Genomic DNA, 21,896 nt, shown 5'->3' on the forward strand with positions numbered 1-21,896 from the left:
TAACCATTTTCTATCCGAATATTGCTATGTATACCAGGTCTGCAAAGATTTCAGAACATATCATACAACTTCACATGTTCTTGCAATTGTCAAGCAGGTGCTAAGCTAGCTTCTGACATTTTCTATGAAAATATCTTACTGGTCTTTAGTTGTAAAAAAAATCATTTGCTGCTTTATTTGGCAGTAAAAATGATCAATATACAGTATATATTTTTATTATGGGTCAGCACTGCATGCTATGCATCAATAAATTTTTGCGTGTACCATCTTGGGCACATGTACATTAAGTTTGTCACACCTCAAATAAAGAAATTGAGAAATACAAAATAAAATCTTTGGTTCCATCTTCACAACCTCCCATTGCTTTTCTTTATTCTTTTCTCTGCACTCAGACCCAGCTTTACTCTCACCGGTCTTTTTGTTCTATGCTGATGTCTCTTCTACAGTTCCCATCATTTTGACATTAATGGTGCCGGAATTTTCATCTCCATCAACAATACTCTTGGACATTTGCATGCACAGCCACTTCTCAACCTCTCTGCTTTAAAATAAAACGTTAAAAATCCCTCACCAACCTTTTCTTTCTGCATCGTTTAAGAAGTATTTAGATAAGCAACTGAATCACCAAACTACAGAAAGTTAAGTGTTTAAAAAATGTGATTAGAATCGATAGGTTTCTGATGGTTAGCATGGACTACTGTTTCTGTGTTACATGATAATATGACTTTCTCTTTAGATGAGAATATCAAAACTTTCCAGAACAATAAAAATGTCAAAGGCAGAGTAATAAAATAACTATATTTAAATGGTTTCCATTCTAGGCAAACAAAGAATAGTTGAATGAAAACAGAGCAAACCCCACAATCACTAGTACATGATTAATGAACCATATTCAACAAATTATTCAGGAAATAATTTTGGGGTTATTGTAACACAATTGTATAAATTATTAACAGGGGTCTATTTTAAGTGTAAACGACATAAGGCAAAATGGAATGCATTAGCAATGGGAATGAAAGTAAGCTCAACAAAACCGATTACAGTACAAGGCACTGTAGGGCTGACATAAAAATGTTTTTTTAAAATCTAAGTTTCACTTGTTCAGAAAGTTTGGCTTAAATCTCACTCCGGAGACTTGTACACAAAATGCAGGTGAAAACTCCATTGCACGATGAGGGAGTTTCTTTTGACAAGTTTTCTGTTCCTTCAGACAGAGATTAAAATAAGTCACAGCATTATTTCACAGTGTATTAGCTATCCTCAGTGGTAGTGTCCCTTTGCAATGCTTATTTCTCAACCTCTGACACAAAAAATATTGTTTCTGAGAGCTTTATATAAATATATTTGGTTACAACTTTGATGATATTACAACAGTGCCCATACTTCAAAGCTATTTCACTATTAAATGGCTTGAAACTTAAAGGATATGCCTTCTCTAGCTCTCATTCCAACAGAAGTGGCTCCAAAATATATAAAAATAATTTTATAAAATGATGAACAGCACTGATAAAGTAGAATTGAACATTTTTTGTATATAATAAAATAGAGAAAAAATTTGATGTAAAAAGTTTGGAAAATATCAAACTGCTCAACAGAAGAAGAATACTCATGCCTTAATTATTAATCCAGAAAGAAAAAAAATCTGGATTCTACGTAATACTGAGTTAATGTTGCGAAGAATGTGGTAGTTAACATGAGAAATAGTGCATGAAATTGGCATTCAAGCAGCACAGACAAAACCTAAAATATTAAAGCTAGGAACTGAAGAACCATATCCCTGATTTCTCAGTTGAAAAAATGTGCATAGACCATGAACGTGGGGAAAAATGAAAAGTGGGTGTATATTTATATAAACACACCTGTTCAACATTTGCTAAACCTGAATAAATAGGCCACAAAGATAAACAGTGATCACAGAATTTCAGTCTGATCTTCACTACAGACCAATCATATTTTAAACAACGTCCAAGTTAAGTGATAGGTTTGAATAAAAGAAACATCTTCTATCAATACTTAATAATCCTTTGACTTTTAGGACAACTCATTGCCAGACCATGTGTCAGCATTTGATAGATAACACAGAAAATTTATTGAAGCTGTGCCATGCAAGGCCAAACAACACTCTATATACTTACTTATAGTACTAGAAATAAATGTTCTAGAATGTAAAGCAGCAATAAAATCATTGGACAGGTCTTTTGAAAATACTTCCCTAATCAGTAATTTGTAGCATCTCTTGGAACAGTGTAATCTTTATTTCTTCAATCGCTCCAATCGTAAGTTTATTTTTAAATGGCTTCAATTATTCATTTATATTATTAGCCAGGGTAATTTTTGGAATGTGCATTAGAAATGGAGGCAGTTGGAAAAGAAGATGGTGATTGAGTGTTTATTTTTCAACTTCAGATGCCAGCTACAGAAGATACCAATATCTGAAAGTACCAGCTTCAGCCTAGATAACTTCTTTTGGCAGATTTAATATCACTGGCATATGTCAATACAGTTGTTTTCTGGCAGCAGTAGACTGCAATACATAATAACAGAAAAAAACCCACAAATTACAATAAGAAATATATATAAAAATAAATTAAATAAGTGAAAAGAAGTTTTTAAAAAGCAACAGAAGTGAGGTAGTGTACATGGTTTCATTCAGAACAGTGTCCATTCATGCTCTCTTCTCATTGCCGCCATCTGCAAGAAGGTACAGGAGCCTTAGGATCCACACCACCAGGTTCAGGAACAGTCATTACCACACAACCATCAGGCTCTTGAACCAGAGGGGATAACTTAACTCACTCCATCACTGAATTGTTCCCATAACCTTAGTGACATACCAAGTCTTCTCAAACTTCTAATGAAATATAGCCATTGACATGCCTTCTTTGTAATTGCATCAATATGTTGGGCCCAGGACAGACCTTCAGAGATGTTGACATCCCAGGAACTAGAAACTGCTCACCCTTTCCACTGCTGATCCCTTGGTGAGGACTGGTTCCCTTGACTTCCTCTTCCTGAAGTCCACAAACAATTCCTTGTGTTGCAACACCACTCAATCCAGCTGATCTATATTGCTCCTGTACACCTCCTCATCACCATCTGAAATTCTGCCAACAATAGATGTGTCATCGTAAATTTATAAATGGTATTTGAGCCACACATTTGTGGGTGTAGAAAGAATAGAGCAGTGGATTAAGCACACATCCTTGAGGTGTGCCAGTGCTGATTGACAGCAAAGAGGAGATGTTATTTCAGAAGTGCTCTGACTATAGTCTCCCAGAGAGTAAGTCAAGGATCCAGTTGCAGAAGGAGGGATAGAAGCCCAGGTTTAAAGCTTGTTGTTTAGAACTGAGAGTATGATTGTGATGAATGCCGAGCTGTAGTCAATAAACAGCAGCCTAATGTATTGTCCAGGTGATCCAAGGCAGAGTAGGTAGCCAATGAGATTGCATTCACTGTACACCTATTGTGTCGACAGGCGAATTGCAGCAGGTCAAGGTCCTTGCTTAGGCAGGAGTTGATTCTAGCCATGACCAACCTCTCAAGGCACTTCATCGCAGTAGATGTGAGTGCCATTGGGTGACAGACGTTGAGGCCGCTCACCCTGCTCTTCCTGGGCACTGATATGATTGTCGCCCTTTTGAAAATAGTGGAAACCTCTGACAGCAGCAGTGAGAGACTGAAGATGGCCTTGAACACTTCCGCCAGTTGGTTATCACCGGTTTTCAGAGCTCCACCAGGTACACCATCAGGGCCTGACGCCTTGCGAGAGCTCACCTTCTTGAAAGATGTTCTGACATTGGCCTTCAAGGCAGAGAACACAGCGTTACCAGATGCTGCAGAGATTAGCACAGCTGCAGTTTCAGTCTCCCTTTCAAAGCGTGCATAAAAGGAGTTGAGCTCCTCTGGGAGGGAAGATCACAAGGCCATTACTTGTATAAAGAAATGGGATGCAAACCCTGCCAAAATTGATGTGCATTTGATTCTGTCTCTAACTTCAACAGGAATTGTTTGTTCTCTCTTACAATAGCCTTACACAGGTTGTACTGGGACTTTTTGTATAGTTCTGGATCATTGGTCTTGAATGCCACAGATCTAGCTCTCAGCAGACCACGAATTTTCTACTTCATCCACGGCTATTGGTTTGGGTTTATATGGTATGTTCTGGAAGGCAAACTTACCCACACAGATCTCAATCAAGTCGTTGACATCTGTGCTGCATTGATTCAGATTAGATGAATCCCTGAATATTAGCTAGTCTACCAAATGAGTGCTCTCCACCTCCCTTGACCTTACCTTCTTGGTCCTCATCACTGGTGCTTTGGTCTTTAGTCTCTGCCTATATGCACAGCTAGAATTACAGTTCGGTGACTGGACATACCAAATTGGGCGTGGTAAATGTTTTTCGTGTTGGTATAACAGTGGTCAAGTGTTTTGGCTCCTCTGGTTCCACGGGTCATATTTTGATGGGTCATGCCGTAGGGTCTTGGCTCGAAACTTCGACTGTACTTTTCTCCATAGATGCTGCCTGGCCTGCTAAGTTCCTCCAGCATTTTGTGTGCGTTGCTCAGATTTCCAGCATCTGCAGATTTCTCCTATTTGTGATGTTGGTGGTAGCTGTTCAGAGTCTTCAAGCTGGCCTGGTTGAAATCTCCCACCATGATAGGAAAGGCATCTGGGTACGATGCTTTCTGATTGCTAAGCATGGTGCTCAGCTCCTCCAGTGCCTGCTTGACTCCGGAATATACACCACTACTTTGACGATGGCAAAAACTCCCTCAGCAGGTAAAAAGGGCAATACTTAATCGCTAGATGTTCCAAGTCAGGTGAAGAGGATTGAGACAGAATCACCATGTCTGTGCACCACGATGAATTTTTCATAAAGCATACTCCACCCCACCCCCCCCACCATTAAAAGACTCAGTTGTCCTGTCTTTGGGGAGAATGGTGGAGCCCTCAGGCTGCAGCGGTGTCTAAAACGGTGGGGGAGAGGCATGTTTCTGTGAAGCAAAGTACTTAGCAGTCTCTGATGTCCCATCTGCTACAGGAATCTTGCACTGAAGTCTTCAGTTTTACTTTCCAAATACTGTACCAGCAGGGAACCTAATAGGAGAGCACAGCTTTCTTCCATGGCCTTCCATCCTCTCCTATTATATTCCCCCTTCTCCAGCCCTGTATCTCTTTCTCCAATCAACTTCCCAAACTCTTTACTTCACCATTCCCCCTCCCAGTTTCACTTATCACCTTGTATTTCTCCCTCCCCTCCCCCCACCTTTAGACTCTACTCATCTTTTTTTCCCCAGTCCTATTGTAGGGTCTTGGCCTGAAATGTCAACTGTACTCTTTTCCATAAATGGCTGCCTGGCTTGTTGAGTTCCTCCAGCATTATGTGTGTGTTGTTTAGATTTCCAGCACCTGCAGATTTTCTCTTGTTTGAGCTTCATTTACTCAGTAAGCAAGATATTTTGCAAACATAAAACATGAAAGAAAGCAGTTTACAGAAAATATTTTGCTTAATACAAATGAAAGCTTAAATTGAAAACCAGTGCCCAAATATTCAAATAAAAAAATGTAGACACCAAGTTACAAGCACTGGTAATGTGATAATATACAACTGAGCTTCACTCTATCAATATATAGAAATACAATTTATTTGTTGCAACAGTAAAAAAAAACTTAAGAACTAGCTTTCCCCACAGCTTCAACTGTTAATACAAAAATAAAATATAGCAGATACAAGAATTCTAAAATAAAAATAGAACATGCTGCAAAAAGTGAGCTAGTCAGACAGCATCTTTCGAGATACTGTCAACCATTAATTCTGTATTAACCTCTAATCACTACTAACATCCTTTGAGAGCAGAAACCTACATGCCAATCACAAATACAAAGTTCTAGTTACTGAAATTCGAGTTATTGGTAATTGAGGAGACTGAAGTCCTTTGGAGTACGCAGGTCTACCCTTCACATTTCCTACCAGTCTGTTGTTGCCAGTACAACCTTGTATGTGGTGGTGAGTTGGGGCAGTGGCATAAACATGGGTGATTCCAACAGGCTTAATAAACTGATTAGAAAGCCTGGCTCTGTAATAGGAGTCAAACTGGACACACTGGAAGCTGTAGACAAAGAACCCTCCAGAAACTCCTAGCAATTCTGGACAATGTTTCTTACCCTCTGCATGCCACCTTGGCTGAACAAAGGAGTGTTTTTAGTAATAGACTAAGACAACTTTACTGCTCCAAAGAGTGATAAGAAGTCATTCTTACTCTCGGCCAATAAGCTCTATAATGAGTCAACATAGCCAGGGAAATGAAGACCCCTTCAGTTAGACTGTTATTAACCACTGTTTACTAGACCTCTATTTAAGACCATAAGACATAGCTGTGGAATTGGCCATTCAGCCCATCAAGTCTGCTCTGCCCTTCCATCATGGCTGATCCCGGATCCCACACAACCCCATACACCTGCCTTCTCACCCTATCCTTTGATGCCCTGACTGATCAGGAAACGATCAACGATCAACTTGCGCCTTAAATATGCCCACGGACTTGGCCTCCACTGCAGTCTGTGGCAGAGCATTCTACAGATTTACTACTCGCTGGCTAAAAAAAAAAAATCCCCCTTCCTCTGTTCTAAAGGGTGGCCCCTCAATTTTGAGGCTGTGCCCTCTAGTTCTGGAAACATGCTCTTCACATCCACCCAATCTAGTCCATTCAACACTCAGTAGGTTTCAGTGAGATCCCACCCCGCCACATTCTTCTAAATTCCAGTGAGTACAGGCCCAAAGCTGTCAAACACTCCTCATATGTCAACCCCTTTATTCCTGGCTCTGTTTACCACACCCTGCTATTGCAGACATGCTATGCAATACTACCATAACTTCTTGTCTGGATGATGTGAATGTACACCTATTACTGTATAATATTACGATAATTCTTGCAGTACCATCTTACCAATGTGAACTTGGAAATCTTGTAATCTTTGACCTGTAAATGTTGTACATATTAGTTTTTATTTTTTTTATTCTTTCTTACTTCTTTTCCAATATTTGTATATAAGACCATAAGATAAAGGAGCAGAAGTCGGCCATTCGGCCCATCGAGTCTGCTCCGCCATTTTATCATGAGCTGATCCATTCTCCCATTTAGTCCCACTCCCCCGCCTTCTCACCATTACCTTTGATGCCCTGGCTACTCAGATACCTATCAATCTCTGCCTTAAATACACCCAATGACTTGACCTCCACTGCCGCCCGTGGCAACAAATTCCATAGATTCACCACCCTCTAGCTAAAAATATTTCTTCACAACTCTGCTCTGAATGGGCGCCCTCTAATCCTTAAGTCATGCCCTCTTGTACTATACTCTCCCAACATGGGAAACAACTTTGTCACATCCACTCTGTCCATGCCTTTCAACATATATCTCTGCACTTGCAATGCTACTGTGACAATGTAATTTCCTTTTCGACCAATAAAGCATCTGTCTATCTAATTTACAGTAAGGTTTCAAAGTTGCATTCAACCAACTATTGGGTAGGAGATTGAACCAGTTAAATTACGAAACTTTTCCCCAGCCCCAGCCAGATGGTCCAAAAGTTCTTGTCAGATGCAATTCCTGGACATTCAATATCTCCAAAGATTGAAAACATGACATAAATACGACTATTTCAAGTTAATGAGCAGCCGGCTGGTGGTGTAGTGATATCTGTATCGGACTTCAAGGCAATTGGTCTTGAGTTCGAACTTGGCCGTTCTTTTCCATCAGTGCTGGGTTGAGAATTGAGCCAGCAACACATCCTTGTAAAAAACTGATAGAAAATGCTAAAAAAAATGGAAGGGTTGCCACTAGATATGCCACAAGGTGTGGAAAGGAACAGAAAGTTAATGAAACCCTCATCAGGGTACTAATTATATCAATAGCAATGACACAAGTTTGTGCTTGTAAGCACAATATATCCTCCATATATTTAATTATGATAAAAATACAAACGTAACTTGCAGCATATTTTTAATGTTAAAGAGAAGGATATTTAGCCATCTGGATTACAGGGTGGAGAGCTGAGGGCAAATAAAAACTAAATATGAAAATATGAACACAGACATTTTTAAGTTTTGTATGAAACTGTAAACAAGGCCATGTGTGCAGGTGAAACTATCTCTCAGTAATTCTAAGGATCAAATCCATGGTAGATATTTTGATTCAAATCACGCAGACCATAGAATTCTCCAGCTTTCGTATTCTTTTCATTGTAAACTAAGCACGAATGTATTACTCACATATGTGAACAATGAAGACAGCAATTAAGAGAGACTCAAATATCTTTCATGCAACAGCGTGTCAGACGTGTAAAATAGAGCAATCAGGGGACCTCATTGTAAATACATGAATGTAGAGTATTAAAATAGAAACACTCATATTTGTATTTTGATCCATTAATCAAATGTGAGCATTTACAGTAATCATTATTTCAAATAGTCAAAGTTGCTTTATCATTATTTAGACTCCAGTGTCTGATATAAGCATGAAACCTTTCAAACATTGTACAATACCATTCATCCTCTCAAAGTATCAAACAATGGGAGTAATTTCTATCACTACCATAACTCAACACTTGCTCATTTGTACCTAAGATACCTTAATTGTCAGTAATATCATAATTCTCTTTCTTATACTGTGCTCAGTCCAGTCTTCTCCCTACTCCCTTCTGTTGAGAAAATGCAAACCTGAAAAAAATAAGCTGACTGACCAATTTAAAAGTTGCTGGTGAACGCAGCAGGCCAGGCAGCATCTCTAGGAAGAGGTACAGTCGACGTTTCGGGCTGAGACCCTTCATCAGGACTAACTGAAAGAAAAGCTAGTAAGAGACTTGAAAGTGGGAGGGGGAGGGGGAGATCCGAAATGATAGGAGAGGACAGGAGGGTGAGGAATGGAGCCAAGAGCTGGACAGTTGATTGGCAAAAGGGATATGAGAGGACCATGGGACAGGAGGCCTAGGGAGAAAGAAAGGGGGAGGGGAGAAGCCCAGAGGGTGGGCAAGGGGTATAGTGAGAGGGACAGAGGGAGAAAAAGGCAAGAGAGAAAAAGAATGTGTGTGTATATAAATAAATAAATATCCCATCTGTTATTTATATATTTATATACCCGTCTGTTTTTATATATACACACACACACACACACATTCTTTTTCTCTCTCTCTCCTTTTCTCTAAAGTTATCCACTACCCTATCCACAAATTCACTTCTATAATACTCAGCTCTCTTCAGACTGCCTCCAAATTCAGACAGTTCAGGAGTCTCAATAAATTACTGACTTACTTTCAAGCCCCAAAGTTTGTCGACTCCATTTTTCACAAAAGTTCATCTGGCTATGCAAATTATCATTTCCTCTCCTGATGCATTCTAAATATATGGTCCGAACACAGAAGACCACATGTGAACCACTCCATTTGGATTTCAAATAACATCCTTCTGAGATAGTGTTACAAATCACATCCTATCTGACTGTGATTAAGGTAATCGACCCATTTTCAGCTTTCTTAGTCAGTAGCCTTCAAAATATACAGTATAACTTTATTATTCTTCGATGACACCATTATTATTGTTGGACAGATAAATATATGGAAGTAACAACAGGAAGTCTGCAGATGCTGGAAACTCAAGCAACATACATCAAAGTTGCTGGTGAACGCAGCAGGCCAAGCAGCATCTGTAGGAAGAGGTGCAGTCGACATTTCAGGCCGAGACCCTTCGTCAGGACTAACTGAAGGAAGAGTGAGTAAGGGATTTGAAAGTTTCAAATTCCTTACTCACTCTTCCTTCAGTTAGTCCTGACGAAGGGTCTCGGCCTGAAACGTCGACTGCACCTCTTCCTACAAATATATGGAAGTGTTTGTTTCAGTCCTCTTCAAATTATCTCCCTTAACTATCCTTGAATTAGCACTGCTTCCTACACTCCTTTTCTGCAAATTTCCAAGCTGCTGTAAATTTAGCATGGACCACACATCAGTCTCTTCCCTTTCCTTCCTTTTATATTGCCACCTCTATTTCAGGGAATAGTATAGCAACCAATATCCAACATAACTTCTATTTTCACCTGTGTCTTGTTAAGATTCTGTCCCATAGTCACAGTTTTCCCACTTTATCTGCTCTGTAGATGAGACTTTTCATCCCAGTGTATTTTGGGTATCTTCCCTGTTCTTTAGCTGGGATCTGTCATTGAGAGACTCAGCAACATTTTGAGGACAACATTCCAAGTTCATGGGTATATTTAAGGTGGAAGTTGACAGGTTCTTGATTGGGCAGGGAATCAAAGGATATGGCATGAAGGCAGGTGTACAAGGTTGAGTGGGATCCGGGATCAGCCATGATGGAATGGCAGAGTAGACTCAATGGGCTGAATGGTCTAACTTTGCTCCTATGTCTTATGATCTTAAGGTTTTCTCAGTTCTCCAGTGCTAATGAGGGTCCATAACCTGAAAAGTATCTTTTTATTTGTGTGTGCCTGCGTGCATGCGAGTCAATGCGTGTGCGTGCATGCACGCCTGTGCATGCGCATCTGTGTGTCCGTGCGTGCATCTGTGATGACGTCCATTTCATGGCTTTTGACAAGGTGTGGAGCGAGAGAGAGACTGTGATACGTCACTCCTCACACAGACATTTTCACAGTATTTTCCCTTTATTTTACGAGGCCAAGTTGTGATCTCGACACTCAACCCGACACAGATGGAAAGTGTACTTGGGAGCGGACCGGACTAGTTTCGAACCCGGGAACCTCCGCTCCCGGGTCCGGCGCCGATGTCGTTGTGCCACCAGCCAGCCCCAGAGAAGTATTTTCTATTTCTCTCTTCATTAATGTCGCTTGATCTGCAGCGTCCTTTCAACCTTTTCTGTTCTTGCCTTGGATTTTCAGCACCTGCAGTTTTTTTGACCCAACCTCCCCTCCCTTGTTCCGTTGGGTCGTTGCCTTGTTCTGTTCATTGGCAAAAATCAGCTGTAACACCTTCCTTTCCATTTCTGCTCCACAACTTGTGATGTTCCTTGTTGCTCTTTGTTGGATTGCCAGAGGAACCACTACCATCATACAATTCTTCCTCACCACCACCTCTTCCAACCCTGGTATTTTGGGAAGAAAGCCATTATTTTCAATTCAATCCAAAAGCCATGGCTCTATTTCTTCTGGAATTCACTATTCCATTCCACTCTGACCAGCCTCACATTTTCCACTTACCATTAAAGTCATCCAAATTTTACTATATGTATCCTAAATTTCCTGTTACTTTCACCCATCATATCTTTGCTTTATCTACGCTGGCTTATGGCTGAATCATGCCTCAGTACTAAAAATCTTGTCCTTGTTTTCAAATCCCTCCATAGACATTACCTCTGCAATCACCTACAAATCTGCAATCTTATCTGTGCTCCTTCAAACAAGGTCTCAGTACATTCTCAGTTTTAAATGATTCTACCACTGGCAATCATGCATTCAACTGTTGACATCGTAGGATCTAGAATTCCTTCCCTAAACCACGATGCCTCTTTTCCCTACTTTATGACTCTTAGATCAGTATTCAATTATACTCGTGCCCAAGAGAGTGTGGTGACCTGCCTTAATGACCATTGCCCACTTACATCAACAGCAATGAAATGTTTTGAGAGGCCAGTAATGAAATATATCAGCTCCTTCCTGAGAGGTGACTTGGATCCTCTCCAATTTGTCTAATGGAGCAATAGGTTCACAACAGATGCCACCTCATTGGCCCTTCCCTCAATCCTGGAACATCTGGGCAGTAAAGATGCATGCATCAGGATACTGATCCTGATGCTTATCAACTACAGCTCAGCATTCAATACCATCATCCCCTCAAAATTAATCAATAAGCTCCAAGACCTTGGCCTCAAAACCTCCATGTGCAACTGGATTCTGAATTTCATCATTTGCAGACCCCAGTCAGTTTAGATTGGCAATAACATCTCCTCCACAATCTCCATAAGCATAGGTGCACCACAAAGCTGTGTGCTTAGCCCCCTGCTCTATTCGCTTAACACCTATGACTGTGTAGCTAAGCACAGCTCCAATCCCATATTCAAGTTTGCTAATTGCACTATTGTTGTGGGCCGAATCCAAGGTGGTGATGAATCAGCCTACAGGAAGGAGATTGAAATTTGGTTAGTGCTGTCATATCAACAACCTCTCACTCAAAACTTCTATAGATAACATTGCTTTCATATCTGCTCTCACCACTTCCTCTGGGAGTGTGTTCCAGGCACCTAGTGTTCTCTGTGTAAAACAAATGCTTTGTAACTCTCCTTTAAACTTCCCCCCTCTATCTTAAAGCTGTGTCATCTGGTATTTGATATTAATACCCTGGGAAAAAAGTCCCTGACTAGCTGCCCTATCCACATCTCTCATAATTTTGTATACTTCTATCAGGTAGCCCTGATGCTCCAGAGAAAACTACCCAATTTTGTCTAACCTCTCCTTCTGGCTTTCTCATCCTGGTGAACCTCCTTTGCACCCTCTTCAAAGTATGTAGATCCTTCCTGCAATGCAGGAAACCAGAACCACATGCAATACTCCAAATGTGGCCTAACCAAAGTCTTACACAGCTGGAACATGATCTGCCAAATTTTATACTGAATTCCCTGAGTAATAAAGACAAGTATGCAATACATCTTCATTACTTTCCTGTCTACTGTTTAACCACTTTCAGGGAGTGACAGACTTGCACGCCAAGATCACTCTGAATATCAATCTCCTAAAAGTCCTGCCATTTATTGTATACCTCTCATAGCAAGTAAAGCACCTCACACTTGTCTGGATTAAACTTAATTTACCATTTATTTCTTTGCCAATCAACCAGTCTATATCCTGCTGAATCCTTTGATAACCTTTCTCACTGTCCACAACTCTGTCAATTTTTATATCATTTGCAATCTTACTAATTAGCCTACCTAAATTTTTGTCCAAATCATTTATATACAATCACAAGTAAAAGAGGTCTCAGCACTAAGAATGCCACTGGTCACAGACCTCCAGTCAGACTAATACCCTTCCAACACTTTCCTCCTTATTCCTTGGCCATGTCAATTTTGAATCTAAACTACTAAGTCTCCGTGGAGCTGGTCTGCCTTAATCTTCTCAAATAGTCTACCATGAGGGATCTTGTAAAATGCATTAAAATCCATGTGGACAATATCCTCTTCCCTACCGTTTCTTCAAAATTCTCATTCAAGTTTGCAAGAGATCAGCCCCTCCTGCACAAAGTCATGTTGAATATCCCTAATAAAATAATACTTTTCCAGATGTGGACAGATCCAATACCTAAGAATCTTTTTGAATTATGTCACTGCTACTGATTCATAGCTCAAGGGTCTGTAATTTCCTAGTTTGCCTCTACTGCCCTTCTTAAACAGAGGAACAACGTTGTCCAGTGCTCTGGGACTTTGGCCGTGGCTAAAGAGGATGCAAATATCTCTGTCAGGGCCCCAGCAATTTCCTCTCTTGCCTCCCTCAATAACCTGGCTAGGTTCCATCGTGTCCAAGTGATTTATTCACCTTGATGTTCTTCAAGAGACCCACAAACTTCTCTCACTTCGGATCAACATTAGAGTTAGATGTAAGACAAGAAAATCTATAAATGATATAAATAAATAAATATTGTGAAAACAAAGGAATAATGAGATAGGGTTCATGCGCAAGAACGCCAGCACACTGCTTCTGATCTCGCTATCCTCCACATCCTTCCCCTTGGTGAAAACCAATGTGAAATGCTTGTCCAAATCTACGGTGCCAGCACAACTTCCTTTCTTTGGCCTCACTGGCCTACCCTCTCCCTTGTTCGGGATTCTCTTTAATCCCACTCCACAATGACATTTCGTGGCCCATTTTCAAAGATTCAAAGTAAATTTATTATCAAACTGTGGATGCAGTACACAACGCTGAGATTCTTCTTCCCACAGACAGCCACGAAACAAAGAAACATCATGGAACCCGTTCAAAAAAAACATAAAATACCCAACGTGCAAAAAGAACAAATCATGCAAACAGTAAAAAATGAGCCAAAAGTACACAGAATATAAAACATCAGACCACAGCGTCTTTGAAACAGTCTGGGAATGTTCAATTCAGCTCAGTTTAGTGCTATGTCATTCATTGAGTGCAGGCCGCAGTGCTGATGATAATATATCAGACCATCTTCTCTAGAACCTCCTGAGAGGGCTCAGTCTGAATTTTATTTGGCCAGTTTTGAAGGGCTCCAGTCATTTTACTACATCAAACACATTATATAAATGTTATTGCTGAATCATAATCAAGTATCACCTTCACATAAAATTAGGCTTATTGGTATTGTCAAATGGATGAGAGACAGCAAAAGTTGTTCAGCCCCAATATTACGGTCATGCATTATATCCTTTGAAATTACTCATTATTTGTAATTAAGCACTTAAAGGTCAAGCAGAGTTGGTTGCAGAACAGCTGGACTTTTAGTTAAAGATCTGCCTAGGTTGTCTACCACCTGATGGCATGAAATTTAATTCTCCAGTTTCCCTCCTTTATTCCTTTTCTCTCCCCTCCTGATCTATCCCATCCATCCTATGACTACCTTTCACACCCTGTTTCTTTCCTCATCCTCTGATTGTTCCTATTTGCTTACTGCACTCCATCTAATTTGGTTCCATACTCTACCTTTCTTTCCTATCACATTCCATCTTTTACAGCCTCTTATTCCATCACCTATACCCACTCAGCCAATGCTGCTGTTGCCATTCCCCTCTCTTCCATCTGCTTATCACCCCTCTTGGATCTACCTATCACCTTTCAGTTCCTGTTCTACCCTTTGCCTGCACATCTTTCAGTGCTGGTGAAGTGTCTCATCCCAAAACACTGGCTGTCCACTTCCCTCCACAGAAATTACCTGACCTGCTGTTCCTCCAGTATTATGATCTTAGTTTAAGCTTCACCTTCCTTTCCTATCACATTATTCAGTTAGTCAGGTTTCTACTTGGTCAGATCTATTACTAAGATGAAGAGCTAGGAGAATATGAATTTCAGAATGGAAGCAAATGGAAATCATGTGAGTAGCTTGGTATGTGCATTTGCTACCAGGCACTCTCTGATACCAACAAGGGTGACTGCAAAGAGGTAATGAATAAATGAGAAAGATCAAAAGCAAAGTAAACTTGTTTATCCACAAGAAAAATAAAATTATATTGTGACCATTTCTCATTCCTAATTCACTGATGCTGATAAAAAATTATCACAAGTAAACAAACAATGGGCTAAATGCCATTACTGTCAAATTCTGAGCCATTACAGAATGTGAAAATATACTCACAGGGCAGTCAATTGAATCCCAATTACATTTTATTGTGGCTTCTTTTAAAAATAATAATAAGCCGGGACAAAGTTGACATTTTGTTTTCTTTTCTCTGCAGTATGTTGTTATAGTGGGATAGAGCAAGCTTTCCCTTCCTCAAAGTTCTTTTTCATGTTTTAAAAATAACTGCAGTCATCTATTGGTAGAATTTTGCCCAGAAGAAAAAACATTGCACTATGAAACACACACAATATGCTGGAGGAACTCAGCAGGCCAGGCTGAGTACAGTCAATGTTTCGGGCTGTGACCCTTCGGCAGAACCAAATTTTTTCTGAAATACTGTTCTTCCATTCTATCGTACTTATTTCTTATACTTTACAAATATCACACGCCAACAAAGGTCCTGATGAAGGGTCTCGGCCCAAGACGTCAACTGTACTTTTTTCCATAGATGCTGCCTGGCCTGCTGAGTACCTCCAGCATTTTGTTTATGTTGCTTGGATTTCCAGCATCTGCAGATTTTCTTTTTGTTTGTTACTGCACCACGAAACCTGGTATTCCATTAGTATCCTCATTCCAAACTTTTCAATGTCTGGAATAAAGTTATATACTATGTAAATTCACTTATTTTATTTTGGCTGGCAATTCTTTTCTCACTTACTCTTACATTTATCATGTCTACTCCTTTCTCCCCAGACTCTAGCTGTTTAAGAACATCAACTTTCAGTAATTTCCATAAGCTAGCAATCTACAAGTTAAAGTTCACTGCTTCAGACCGTCCTGTCCAACTGCTTTGATCTTCACAATGCTGGTTACACCATTATCCTACCACTGTCTAATGTATTGTTAGGGGACTTGGTTTCATTATTTTTTTACATGAGGTTCTTATGCTGTTAATACATGCAGCAAAAAATAACTATCTGAGAACACAAGTGACTTTTGCAGATGCTGGAAATCTTGAGGAGCATGCACAAAATGCTGGAGGAACTCAGCAAGTCAGGCAACATCTATGGAAGTGAATAAACAGTCGATGTTTTGGGCCAAGACCTTGCTTCTGGAGTCCTGGACCAAGTTCTATTGCTTCATTTGTTTCCAGGCATTATATTACAAGATTATAGCATTTGTGTGTCGAGAATATTTTGAAAGTCATGAGCCACTGCAAGAGTGTAATAATTAAAAACTAGTGAAAATTGATCAAGACACCCAAAAGAAGATAGTTTGATCTCCAAAATATAAAACATTTAATGGTGAAATTGAATGAAAAAAGGTGAAGACCAGAAAGCTACAACAAAGGAGAAAATGGAAGAATTAAATAGAAAAACTTCACCATTTGTCTCCAACATTTACAGCTTTGCTGTTGCTGCTCTGTTCGGTTGTTTCTGTTTTGAAAACCTTGTTGTCCTTGAAAGACTCAATGTCTTTCATGCATATTCTACTGATAAAGTTATTCTTCCCTAACTCAAAACTTTTTAACATCCACATTTCCATGGCTCACTAACCATTATAACATCAAAACTATCAACAATTTCTCAGGCCATTTTTGAATAGATCTGATCTCATTACAAAAATATGGGAAATACAAAGCACCATCATATAGATTTAACAAAAACTCACCTTATGACAACATCATAGTCATCAATTCTTGACCCAAGAGATTTGTTGGCTACTATTCCTCCATTGCCCATGATGATGCAGCGCTTGCAGCTTAAACTGAAAGAGACAATGATTATTTTAGTCTCTGAGAAAATGTCAATTCAATATCAAACTATACTTGAAATAAAAATCTTACGTTCACCCCACTACATCACTATTAAAATAGGCAAATGCAAATTTCTGTCAAAACTGAACTGCCAATTTCTTGGAAGTCTCTACGTGAAAGATATCCAATTCTTGTAATGGCAAAGGTAGGGTGAGTGATAGGTTGCATTTTACCCTTTGAAATGCTGTTTCCTTATTCCAATGAAGAAAGACAAAGTCCCTATAGTTAACAAGATAAGTAACCCTTAGGCTGCAGCATTATTCAGGCTGGATAATAAATATGGTGGCCCATGGTTTTAAGCTTCAACTACGTTAGAAAGTATTGTGGAATGATGATTGAGGTACTGTGCCTACAGTTACAAATTCAAATCCTATCCAGGCAATTGAAAGTTTAAATTAAAATAGTTATGTACACATGAATATTCAAATTAGGATTATGCCACTCAGTCCTGATCAGCCCACTCCACCATTTAATGAGAACGTGCTTATCTGTTTGTAACCGCAACTCCACATTCTGTTCTACCCACCGTATCCTTTCACCCCCCCACCCATTATCAAATATCAATCTATCCCGGCCTTATTTTCTCCCAGAGACTCTGCTTCCTCTGCCCTTTGAGGAAGAGAGTTCCAGAGATCCCTGACTCTCAGAAAAATAAAACTGCAATGTTAAAGTCAGCATGAAATATATATTTTTAAATTCTTCAGGGACAGTAGTCTGCAATTTTTGTACCTGTTTTATCTTGAATGCGAACTGGGCCTATAACTTGATTGGTTATTGATCAATGTGTGAATGGGCTGAACAAAGCACTTGGTCTGGGAGGTGGTGCAGGCAGCATCGGCAATTAAGATTAAACAAGAGGTGCTGGTTTCACCAGCTATATCCAACCTTCAAAATAAATATAACAAAACCTAAGCTGCATGACTTGAATAGATTATATTGTACAATTTGGGAAATACAATTGTTTTTTTGAAATCAATATGAAAGCACAATGGTTTGTAAGGACTCGGCTGATAGATATTTTTTGTATAAGTAGAAGCAGCTCCAAATAGATTGGAAACATCCAAGCTAGGCAATGACTATATGCGAAGAAACAAATACATTTAATGTGGGAGTTGAAAATGGTCCGGAACACGTTGACAGCTAGCCGAGGTGTCCGTGGAGAACTGCTGGCCAGCTGCACACTCAACAGCATGTTCCAGACATCCGCATCTGCGCACTCCAGTACAGAAGTTGGGATCATGTTGGAGGGCAGAGGTGCACTCATCTAATCTCAAATCCCGGGATATGCTGTAAATTGGCAAATCAAGCATCAGGACGCATTTCCTATCTAGCTCTTGAGCTTTATGCCACCTACTGAATGCATTGAATGTGGTTGCCAACTGTCATTTTAAAGGAGAATTTTAAGTCTATTTTTCCTTTATTTTAATACTTATTTACATTTTGTAGTAATTTAACAGTAGTTTCTTATATTCTTAGACAAAATTATCATTTTCAATGTTCATGTCTATATTTTGTTCGTGGACATTAGGACACAGTGAAATTATGCCGCCAGTAGCCCATCAGAGCAGACCACGGACTTAGTTCCTGCCACCTAGCGTGAGCCACTGAGATGATGCTGTCGGTGTGCTGGAAACCAGACTGCCACTGGTCTAGTGTGTACAATGACTGTAAGACATAAGCCAATGTAGCATGATCTCATTCAAACATTAATTCTGAGTATTTGCAAAGTGATGTTCATTCACTGGGCAACAGAGAAACAAACCAACACTTGAACACAACTCATTTTCTTTTATTGAAAGCTTAGAAAAATGAACTGATAATTAGAGGAACATTAGTTTGGCAAATGTGGTAGGAAAATAAAATTTATTACACTTGAACTAAAACAAAAGCAGCCAGGGAGTGAAAAGGAAATGTACACAAACCAACATGGAATTACAAAAAAGGAGGTTGGGTTCCAGAGACTTATTAAAATCTTTGAGGATGTCCTATTGTTTCAGGATGAAGGCGATTTGGGAGATATTAAACATATTGACTTCAGAAAGTATTCAACATGTTTTTTTACACAAAACCAATGGCAAAAATAAAATCTCTTGGGATTATGAGGGAAATTTGGAATTGGAGTATTAACTGGCCAGATAATAGGAAACAGAAGAGTTATCAATGGCAATAATTCTAATTGAGCAGCTGTGACCAAAGTTCCCAAGGGATCTAACCTGGAATTCCTGCTGTTTATAACATTTATTAAAGTTCTCAGTAAAGGTATTGTGAATATAAAATTAAAGAAGACATGATTTATATAAAATGTTTTTAATAATTCCAAGAAACATTTTATTTTAAAGAATGTCAACTCAGACTTAGCTAGATGATGAATTTTTTAATCAATCATTTGTTAAATTACTATATATATTAAATATCTTCAATAATTCCAGGAAATTTCAATAATGAGAATTGAAATCTTGGTACATGTGGTAACTTTCAGCCAATGACCCTGTTAAAGTGCTGCTTATAATTTTGTTCTGATTAGTGAAATTAATTCTACTAATCAAAATCATCTGCAATTTATTAGAAAACAGACTGCGGCCATAAACCGTGTGTGATTAGAAGAACCAGAAGGCATAATTGCTGTCATTTTACCAGATGCAAATAGACAAATAAAATATCTATTCCATATCCTGGGAAAACACACATTTTGGACCAGTGGAAAGTTTAATGCCACCACCTGCACCTGTAAAGTATATTCTAATTGACCTATCAATTCAATTCTTTGAAAGAAATCTTTCAAAAGTTTGCTTCTCTCTCTGGGGAGATACCAATAAAACATATCATTAACAAATTTATCATTAACCAGTGGCTAGCAGGAGAAGTTAAAGATCATATTGCATCAAAGGAAAAGGCTTTTAAAATTACAAAAGAGCTGGAAGCCCTTTGGGAAAATTTCGGAACTCAGCAAAAGGAGGAGAAAACAAATATAGAAATAAATGTGAAGTGTATGAACAGAATATAAGAATCTCCTCAAATATGTAAATGGGAGAATGAAGCAAAGATTAATATGGATTCCTTTTCAGCTGAGGTAAAAGAAATTTTTATTGGGGAATGGTGAAATGAAAGAAAAATTGAACAAATACTTTGTATCTGCCTACACCAGATAGGAAAACCCTCCAGGAAATGGTGGGAGACAAATGAGCTCAAAGAAATAAGTATTGGTGAACAGTTAGTACTGGAGAAATGTGTGACAGAAAGGTAATAAATCCTCAGGACTACTTAACCTACAATCAATGGTATGAGCTGGCAATTCTACAACTCCATAGATTCTAGAACATCTCCAACATATTAAAGATTCAAAGTACATTTATTATCAAAGAATGTATAAATTATACAACCTTTAAGATTTGCTTACAGGCAGCTGCAAAGCAAGAAATGTGAAAGAACCCAATTAAAAAAATAAAGACCAACTCCCAATATGCACAGGGCAAGAGTGCTAACAATAGAAGTGAGCAACAAAAACAGCAGCAGTAGCGGTCCAAATCCTGGGAGTAGCCTAGAGTAGGCGCAAAGCCTCAGTATTCAGTTCATCATATTAAATGATTATGAACCAATTAGCCAGACTAGGTAAAATGCAGGGATTGGGCGAGTCAATATGAATTTAAGAAAGGAAAGTAATTTCCGATGAATTTGTTAGCCTTTTGTTGAGGTTTTATTGAGATAAGATTGCAGCAATTGATACTGTGAATTTAGACTGCAATAGGTGCCACATAAACTATTATTAACTGAATTAGAATGCATGACAATGGAGGTAACACATATTGGTATGAATTAAGCAGTGGTTAATGTACAAAAAAAGAGTAGGAATAAACTAGTCACTTTCATTTGGGAAGCTGTGACCACTAGGCTTCTTCAGGGATCAGAGCTTGGCCCCAGCTGTTTGCAATCCTTGTCAATGATGTGGATGAAGAGAATAAATGATATATATTCATGTTTGCTGACAAAACAAAACTGGATGGCAGTATGGGCCAGAGGACGATGCAGAGGGGTTATATACAGGTTAAGTGAATGGATGAGGACATGACTTATGAGATATATTGTGAAAAAATACAAGGTCATTTACATTCATAGGATAAAATAAGAAGGCAAAATATTTTTTTTAATGTTAAGGTGTTGACATTAAGATGGAGCGTGTGTCCTTGCAAATGAATCACGGAAAGTTAGCATGCAGAGTTAGCAAGCAATTAGGAAGGCCAACGGGATGATATATTCAAGTTCTCTTGCTATAGGAGGAGAGTAGAGGTGTTTAAGCACAAAAAACACTGATGACACCACATCTGGAATATTGCACACTGTCTAGACTCCCTAGCTAAGGAAGTTCAACAGATTGATTACTGGGATGGCAGGTTTGTCTTATGAGGGAAGATTTAACACACTGGACCTCTACTCTCTGGAGTTTAAGTAAAATGAAAGGCTATCTCATTGAAAAATGCAATATTTGTCAGGAGCCTGACAGCAAAGATCTAAAGTTGAGGTTTCTTCAAGATTTCTCGTTGCAGCGTCTAGAGGGTGGCCATTCATGACTGAGCTGAGAAAAATTCCTTCATCCAGAAGGAAATGAATCTTTGGAATTTTCTGCCTGAGATGGCTTTGGAGGCACGGTCACTGAGTTACACTCAAAATGGAGATTAATAGATCTTTAAATATTAAAGGAATCAAGGAATATAAAATTTGAGTTACAAAATCAACCATGGTCTTATACTATGTCAGAATAAGAATCAGAGGCCAAATTACACTGCAGTTTCTATTTAAAGTCATAGAGTCATAGAAAATTACAGAA

At 39.0% G+C, this 21,896-nt stretch overlaps 1 protein-coding gene across 11 annotated transcripts in view; it reads right to left on the reverse strand.

The window, feature by feature from the left end:
• The window catches only part of LOC134354971 (CMP-N-acetylneuraminate-beta-1,4-galactoside alpha-2,3-sialyltransferase-like), a 568,489-nt gene that overhangs the window by 155,680 nt on the left and 390,913 nt on the right, over positions 1-21,896 (reverse strand). For all 11 annotated transcript variants that reach the window (XR_010019938.1, XR_010019940.1, XR_010019939.1 and 8 more), the window contains one exon: positions 16,930-17,025. Coding sequence is in view for 8 of the 11 variants with exons in the window: in XM_063064549.1 (XP_062920619.1) it covers positions 16,930-17,025 (96 nt within the window). In the remaining 3 variants the exon portion in view is untranslated. The remainder of the gene's footprint in view (positions 1-16,929; positions 17,026-21,896) is intronic.

Source organism: Mobula hypostoma, chromosome 12 (genome assembly GCF_963921235.1).
Source record: "Mobula hypostoma chromosome 12, sMobHyp1.1, whole genome shotgun sequence".
Lineage (NCBI taxonomy): Eukaryota > Metazoa > Chordata > Chondrichthyes > Myliobatiformes > Myliobatidae > Mobula > Mobula hypostoma.